This window comes from Dendrobates tinctorius, unplaced genomic scaffold, assembly GCF_039654945.1.
Source record: "Dendrobates tinctorius isolate UK_male_01 unplaced genomic scaffold, ASM3965494v1 ptg000070l, whole genome shotgun sequence".
In the NCBI taxonomy this organism is placed as follows: domain Eukaryota; kingdom Metazoa; phylum Chordata; class Amphibia; order Anura; family Dendrobatidae; genus Dendrobates; species Dendrobates tinctorius.
The window spans coordinates 29,945,001-29,953,353 of record NW_027361738.1 but is presented as its reverse complement, the minus strand read 5'-3'; the positions used below and the strand labels follow the sequence as shown (position 1 = coordinate 29,953,353).

Here is an 8,353-nt window from a genome sequence, read left to right as displayed (position 1 = left end):
GGCGATAGCTTTGTGCTAATAAGGAGTAAAAAATCCAAAGTACTTGATTGTAAATGCAGCTTCTGGTTTGGTTTCCTATCCAAAGTCATGTGCCAAGGCTCATGAAAGGGCCGATATTGACTTTTAGGATTGCCTCCTCTAATGGGTGGCTCTAGAACTCCTGTCCTCTTCCTCTGTGAAGAGGCTATGTGCTTTATATTTAGGTGATTACATTGATAAAGTTTTGATTTAAGGTAAAGAATCTAAGAGGGTTGTACAAGATTTGAAAAATTCTGTCTCTTTTCTTCAAAAAACAGCGCCACACCTGTCTGTTGGTTGTGTCCGGTATTACAGTTCAGCTCTATTCATCTCTATGAAGCCGAGTTACAATGCCAAACACAAGCCGTGGACAGGTGCGGCACTGTTTTTAGAAGGAAGCAGTTATGTTTTTCCAGTCCTGCACAATCCCTTAAAACCCTATTTCATGGATATGGGATTGGTTGTAGGTTTTTGTCACTCCTGACAGTTACTGCTGTTACTGGGGATTAGTAATCCATGAAATGGGATGACATCACACAGTGACATCATGGTGCCTGCGGAGGGGACACTCACTAGAGGTCCGCAGTCGGGAGTAAAGTGGAAGGAAACGTATTAGCCTCTTTTTTGTGTCCTTTATTATGTTCTGATAGGTTCTCCTTTATCTATAGGTGTTAACCCTGTAATGTCAGGACATCACTTCTCCTTAATAATGGAATCGTTATGTAGTTAATCCCTGCAATTCTTTACAAATATCAAAACAGGAATGAAATACAATGTCTGCTATAATTCTTCTTTTTCTATTATTTTATAGTTTATGAGCGAGAATCTAGTGAGGAGAATGAGGTAAATGCTTACTTACCCTAAATCTGCAATTTCTCTGATACACTGGAGCCACTGGATGGCGGAGAGTCACCTTCCATGTCACCCGTAATCTCCTGCAATTCTGCTTCCCACAGGGAAACATTGCAGATCCATGTCAGAATGACCGGGTGACTCTATTACCGCCGAGCATTAGCCGAAGGGCAAGTTCAGATGTGGCAGATTTAGTGCCCATTTTTGGGAAATTCATTCATGGTGGGAGGAAATTGTGGGCCCCTTCACACGTCCATATAATACCAATACCGGAAAAAATAGTATCGGTGTCATCAGTGTTTTGGATCAGTGTACTGTCAGTGTGTCATCAGTGTATTGTCAGTGTGTCATCAGTGTAGTATCAGTGTGCCATCAGTGTACTGTCAGTGTGTCATCAGTGTAGTATCAGTGTGCCATCAGTGTACTGTCAGTGTAGTATCAGTGTACTATCAGTGTACTGTCAGTGTAGTATCAGTGTAGTATCAGTGTACTGTCAGTGTGTCATCAGTGTACTGTCAGTGTGGAATCAGTGTACTGTCAGTGTAGTATCAGTGAGCCATCAGTGTACTATCAGTGTGTCATCAGTGTACTATCAGTGTAGTATCAGTATACTGTCAGTGTAGTATCAGTGAGCCATCAGTGTGTCATCCTTGAGAAAGCTCAAAGCGTTATTGTGTTATTAGAGTACACACTATTTAGAAACCAATTCTCCACCAATTGTGATATTTTACAAATTGTTAAAATATAAACTTTAATTAAATAGTATAAAAATGGAGTAATTACTCCCATATTACTCTAATTAGTGTTTTTTTGTATAAATATTTTTTCTAGTATTGCATTAAAGATTACATTTTAATGATTTGTAAAGTACCACAGTTGGCGATGACTTGGTGTCATTAGTGTGTCCCCAGTGTCACCCGAGTGCTATCAGTGTATCATCAATGATTCATCAGTGGGTCACCCGTGTGCCATCCATGTGACATCCGTTTTTTTCCAGTATGGCTTTATAAAAATCCATTCCAAAGCTTCTATACTTGCAGTGTTAAATATACACGGACGGCACATGGATGACACATGGATGCCATTCGTGTGCTATATGTGTTGTACATGGACCCATAGACTGGTATTGGCCTCTGTCATCTGTGCTGCTGGTAAAACGCGGACATATGAGCAGCCCTATAGGTTGTAATGGGTACGCGTGGATATATGTCTCCAGTACGGGTGAAAACGGCTGCCAGACGCCCTGGAGACACGTACATGTGAACAGGGGCTTACACTACGCCAGGTTTCTGACATACAACAGTTGTACATTTTAGTGACCATTGATGATCTGTTATCAGCTATGGAGCAGATACAATAATTCCTAATAGTCTTCCTTCTCTTCAGTAGGATGACGTTAGAAGAGGAGTACAAGGAGTACAAGGAGTTCCTGCATGAGCTGTATGTATATCATATAACTGGGATTATTGATCCTCCTGGACTCTCCCTGTAATGATCCACCACAGAGATGTTCCCTATGAGTCTGCATTGGTTATATTAAGGCTCAATAGTATCATTCCTCTTCCTACCATCATGGTGACTGTGTATGTGTAATATTATTCATTCTGTTTTCTTTTTCTTTAATAGATGGAGAGTCAGCATAGAGCTATGGGAGGTAGAATTCGAGTATGTATCTTATTATATCTTCCACATTCATATAGGAGTAGTATGTGTCCCAATAAGGGGAGGATTCCATGGTGGTGATATCATGGCGTTACTGCTCCCACTCAGGGGCATTTACACTGTTTCCATAAGAAGGATGACATTGCTTTCAATAATAAAGAACTTAGACCCAAATTAATTGTTCATACTGTTCCTCATCCCTTTTATTCGTAGAATAACAATACGGTCAGGAGCCAATTACAGTAATGCCCCAAATTTATCCGGACTCTTGACCAACCAAATGTTGTCTTGGAGCCTGAGATTAAAGGATCATCCTTCTGTGTAGCACAATCTATGTGATGGCAGAGCTGGAGAGATTCTGGAGGTTATGTCCATGCTGTTATCTGAGGGACAGGTTATAAAGATCGTGGCCCAGATTCATCACCACCTTTGTGTCCACTTTATGTCTACTTTTGTGTGCTGGCACCTTTTTTTGTTGTTTTTTACCCTTTTCATTATTTGGACCGTTTTTAAGTCAATTTTACATGTACTCGCCTTTTTTCTAATTTTTGCTGCTTTGTGGCTGTTTTTTAACAATTCCAGATATTTTCACCTGATTTGGCACAGATTCTCTCTAGTCTCCTTCTTCCTCCCTCTGGTGTGTTTTTCAGTACTCCAAAATATGAGACCAAACATCACAAACGCAGTTCAAAAGACGAAAAAAGCCTATTTTTTACTTTGCGACAAATTCATGAATCACGCACATTATTTTGATGAATTCTGTGCCAAAACAGCAACAAATACCACAAGACATATAAGGAAAGTGACTTATAAAAAGCCGCAGATGATGAGCCAGTGTGTTATGATTCTAACCAGAGCTGTATGTTCTATTATAGGAAAAACAAATTTGGAAGAGCATCCCGCGCGCCTACCCTGGAGACCATCTTGTAAGTTGGTATTATAAACAGAGTCATATTTCTGAGCTGTTCCCTCAGATATACTATTGCCATAATCAATGTACTGTATCTACAAGGGGAAATGATGTAAGAAAGAGTTGGAAATTCATGAGGATTTCACATCCCCTCATTGTCACTGTGCCACCATCAGCAGACACAGGCACGCTCATGTATAAATACTCTTCTAACACAAAGTATCAGTGTGACCCTTCACAGCCAATCAGAATCCAGATTTCAACATCTCAATTTCCTTTAAAATGAAGAGCAGTGATCCGGTTGGTTGCTGTGAGTGTGACGAGCGTCAGCTTACGCTGAGTCGTTTTTCCTTTTAGAGTGGACCCTCTGGGCCGTGGCACCCACCTAGGGCGAGCGAACCTAGTGAGAACCTACCCCCTGTACAGGGAGTGTCAGGGGCAAGACCAAGGGGGTGAGCCACCACGGCAGCTGGACCAGACGGCCGGCTCAGGGAGACACTATTGAGTGTCTAGCAACAGGGCGAACAGGAAACGAAACATAAAGCGAAGTCACAAGATTTCATCAGCAAACGTGGTTACACATTTTAATCAGATACAAGGCAAAAACAGAGAATCAGATGCAGGGCACCAACGGTGAAACACGGCAAGGTGCGAGCAAGGGCACGCCTAAAGTTCAGACATAACACGTGCAGAAAACATACTGGAGTCCAGGGCAGGGTACGTGTTAGGGATCACACGAGTTCCTAGGAGGGATGCGTGCTAGGACACGCCAGAGTCCAAGACAAGGTGCACGCCGAGAGACACGCCAGAGTCCAAGGCAGGGTGCGTGCAAGGAGACACGCCAGGATCCAAGACAGGGTGCGATGGCATCGGACTCCGGACTACTGGCAACGACCGACAGGATCCAGGCATCAGGCTACGGAAATCAGGTCCGGACATCAGGCCGCAGTAATCTGGTTCCGGACCTCTGGCAGTGGTCGGCAGGTTTTGGGAATCCGGCAGGCAAGCCAGGGTTCAAGGCAGGGTGCGTGCTTGGAGACACACCAGGGTTCATTCAAGGACGGAGGCCTGCGCATGCAAAGGGCACGCCAGGGACAGGTTTAAGGATGGAGGTCTGTGCGTGTAGAGGGACACGCCAGAGAAAGGTACAGAGCAGAGTCCTGCGCTTGCGAAGGAACACGCCAGGGTCAGGTTCACGGACGGAGGCCTGCGCATGCCGAGGGGCATGCCAGGGACAGAATTTAAAAGCAGAGTCCTGCGCATGCAGAGAAGCACGCCAGGGTCAGGATTCAAGACATGGTACAGACTAGGACCTGTGCGTGCTAGAGGGCACGACAGGGTACATGGCAAAACCTGCGCGTACTTTTAGAGAAGCACGGGGAGGTATGCCAAGGGCAGGCGAGGACCTGCGTGTGCTATAGAGAGCACGTAGAGCAGAGTGCAGAAACAGCGTGAAGTGCAAGGAAGCACAGAGAGCACGGCTGAGGCACTGGCTAGCTGATCGGTCTGTAGCACTAACAAGCGGGCAAGACTCCAGCGAACCCGGCTGAGGCATAGCAGGCGACACAGCTGTCACTGACCGACGAGCACGGCTGAGGCACAAGCAGGCGGGCATGCAAAGGGCACACGAAGCAACAAAGCAAGGCAAAGCAAGAATCAAGACAAGGCTAGGCGATAAACAAGGCAAGACAGGGTGCGGAACATAGGCAGAAACAGAGCCAGGTCAGAGCAAGAACAGAGCTAGCAGCGGAGCGTAGGCCGAAGCCCAGAGCCGGGCCAAGGCAGAGCCTTGGGACTAGCGTGGAAATGTGCAAGAGAGCACGATAGGACAGAGTCTAGCAACGGAGCGTAGGCCGAAGCCCAGAGCCAGGTCATGGCAGAGCCTTGAGACTAGACATGGAAATGTGCAAGAGAGCACCAAAGGGCAGAGTACGGAAAACCAGGCAGAGACAAGAAACATGAGAAGTACTACAAGGCTCAAAATAGCAAAGACCAGACATGGCAAAACAGGCTAAAGCAGAGAACAGCGGAGGTACTACAAGGCAAGGCAAGGACAAACATGGCACGAGAGACAACACAAGACATGGCACGAGACAGGAGTCAGAGTACAAGCACAGAGCGTGTGCAGAGACGCACGACAGAGCAAAGTGTAGGGGCACAGAATACAGGAGCGACCCAGCAGGCCAAGCAGCCATGCAGGGAAGCTACACGATACTCAGGCCCTGACCATAGGGAGGGGCGGTCTGATATAGCACCAGTACTTCCGGGTCAGGACCTGGGAGGAACTTTGTGTTCAGATCCTTCAGGATCTTAGAGAGCATCGCTAGAACAGCCTGGGTAGAACCATAGAGGAGGTCACATGATCAGAGGTTTCCAGGAATACAGCAGATTGCAGAATCAGAGCAGGGCTGGAACATAGAAGTCACATGATTAGGTGTTCCAGGAATACAGCGGATTGCAGAACCAGACAGAGATGGATGGTTACCCAGCAATAGCCATGAGTTAAGGCGCGCGTGCACATTGCTCCAGGCATCTTGCGGCATGACAGACATGGCGGACAGTAACACGGACACTTTTTCTTAGAGTGATTTTTACGGATCATGCCTGGGAGTTTTATGAAACCATTTATGTCCTCCATACACAGTCTACTATAAATTGCAGCCTTCATTCTGCTAATAGTTGGCAACTGGAGGATAACAGTGACGATGGATAGAAATTCAGAAGTTTTTAGAGAAATTTCTCATATAAAATGAGTAATTGTAAAAACAATGGCAGTTTACGAGAATTGCTAAATAATGTCTATGTTATATATCCAATAGTGAGGAAGAGGAGGAGGAAGAAGAGAAGGAGGATGACGAGGAGGAGGAGGAGGATGACGAGGAGGATGACGAGGAGGAGAAGAATGAGGATGACGAGGAGGAGGAGGAGGAGGAGGAGGAGGAGGAGGATGACGAGGAGATGGAGGATGACGAGGAGAAGGAGGATGACGAGCAGAAGGAAGAGGACGAGGAGAAGGAGGAGGAGAAGGAGGATGACGAGGAGGAGGAGGAGAAGGAGGATGACGAGGATGACGAAGAGGAGGAGGAGGATGAGGAGGATGACGAGGAGGAGGATGACGACGAGGAGGAGGAGAAGGAGGATGACGAGGAGAAGGAGTCGGAGAAGGAGAAGGAGGATGACGAGGAGGAGGAGGAGAAGGAGGATGACGAGGATGACAAAGAGGAGGAGAAGGAGGAGGAGGAGAAGGAGGATGAGGAGGATGACGAGGAGGAGGAGAAGGAGGATGACGAGGAGGAGGAGGAGAAGGAGGATGACGAGGAGGAGGATGATGACGAGGAGGAGGAGAAGGAGGATGACGAGAAGGAGGAGGAGAAGGAGGATGACGAGGAGGAGGAGGAGAAGGAGGATGACGAGGATGACGAAGAGGAGGAGAAGGAGGATGACGAGGAGGAGAAGGAGTCGGAGGAGGAAAAGGAGAAGGAGGATGACGAGGAGGAGGAGGAGAAGGAGGATGACGAGGAGGAGGAGGAGAAGGAGGATGACAAGGAGGAGGATGATGACGAGGAGGAGGAGAAGGAGGATGACGAGGATGACGAGAAGGAGGAGGAGAAGGAGGATGACGAGGAGGAGGAGGAGAAGGAGGATGACGAGGATGACGAAGAGGAGGAGAAGGAGGAGGAGGAGGAAAAGGAGAAGGAGGATGACGAGGAGGAGGAGGAGAAGGAGGATGACGAAGAGGAGGAGAAGGAGGAGGAGGAGAAGGAGGATGAGGAGGATAATGAGGAGAAGGAGGATGATGAGGAGGAGGATGATGAAGAGGAGGAGGAGGAGAAGGAGGATGACGAGAAGGAGGAGGAGGAGGAAAAGGAGGAAGAAGAGGTGGATAAGTTTAATGCCACATCAGAATGCAGCAATGAGGATATCAGCTTGTAAGTAGACAGATAGTGAGATTATAATGTATTCGCCAACACTCCCAGAACATCTCCGAGTCTCCTGGAAAAAAATGTACTCAAGAATACATGGATAGCAGTTATATCCAGTCAGATAACTTTATCCATAGGCTTCCTAAGCATTAATTCTTGGCAGGTTGTTAAAAATGGGGGGATCCCATTCCATATTTTTTAATTATTTTTTTAAATGCCGTTGGGACCCCTCTATTGTTGATAACCAGCTTTGCTAAAGCTGACAGCTAAATGTTGCAGCTCGCAGCTGTCAGTTTTACCATACTGGTAATCAAAAATAGAAAGACTTCACGTCATTTTTTTAAAAAAATTGTATTTATTTATAGTGCAGGCACTGACTGATGAATACTCCCATCAACGACACCTGACCTTGCTGTTATTAGCGGCAGCAGGCTTGGCTGCTGGGAATAGTACTCTCTAATCAGCCGACGCCTCTATGAACAGAGGTAAACTTTCATAGCTGGTGTTGGAAACCGCAGCTCTCTAACTGATCACAGACAGTGTTTGCTGTGCTGTGCTGCAAATGACAGCATGGCAAACAATGGGTGTTCGGGCATACCATGCATCTGAATGGGGTCTAGGTTCGGTTTCGGGTACTGTTCTGGTACCCAAACCAAGCTTTTTTTTTAACCGTTTGGCATAACACGCAGGACCCAAACATCCAGAGGTTCACCCATCACTAATTGTGACATTATCATATAGACATTACACAGGACAATATCACTGTATAAATTCTCATAGACTGATCAGAATGATGATGTGAATTGTATGAGTCTCAATTTGTTTGTTTGGATTTTTTAAGACACAAACATAAATGGTGGAAGCCAAAATGCTATAGAAGAAAGAACCAGACCACTGTCAAAAACATGTAAGTATTTAACCCTTCCCACAAATGGATGTGCCCTTATGTCCTAAATGCTGACTTCTAGATGCAAAATTATACAATGAT

At 46.1% G+C, this 8,353-nt stretch overlaps 1 protein-coding gene across 1 annotated transcript in view; it reads left to right on the top strand.

Annotated features, from left to right (window-relative positions):
- Window positions 1-387: 387 nt before the first annotated feature.
- Window positions 388-8,353, top strand: part of LOC141095511 (uncharacterized) — a 10,007-nt gene continuing 2,041 nt past the window's right edge. Inside the window, exons 1-6 of the mRNA XM_073581534.1 lie at window positions 388-861; window positions 2,257-2,310; window positions 2,497-2,535; window positions 3,408-3,458; window positions 6,262-7,371; window positions 8,207-8,272. Coding sequence (XP_073437635.1) covers window positions 833-861; window positions 2,257-2,310; window positions 2,497-2,535; window positions 3,408-3,458; window positions 6,262-7,371; window positions 8,207-8,272 — 1,349 coding nt within the window. The 5' untranslated portion in view covers window positions 388-832. The remainder of the gene's footprint in view (window positions 862-2,256; window positions 2,311-2,496; window positions 2,536-3,407; window positions 3,459-6,261; window positions 7,372-8,206; window positions 8,273-8,353) is intronic.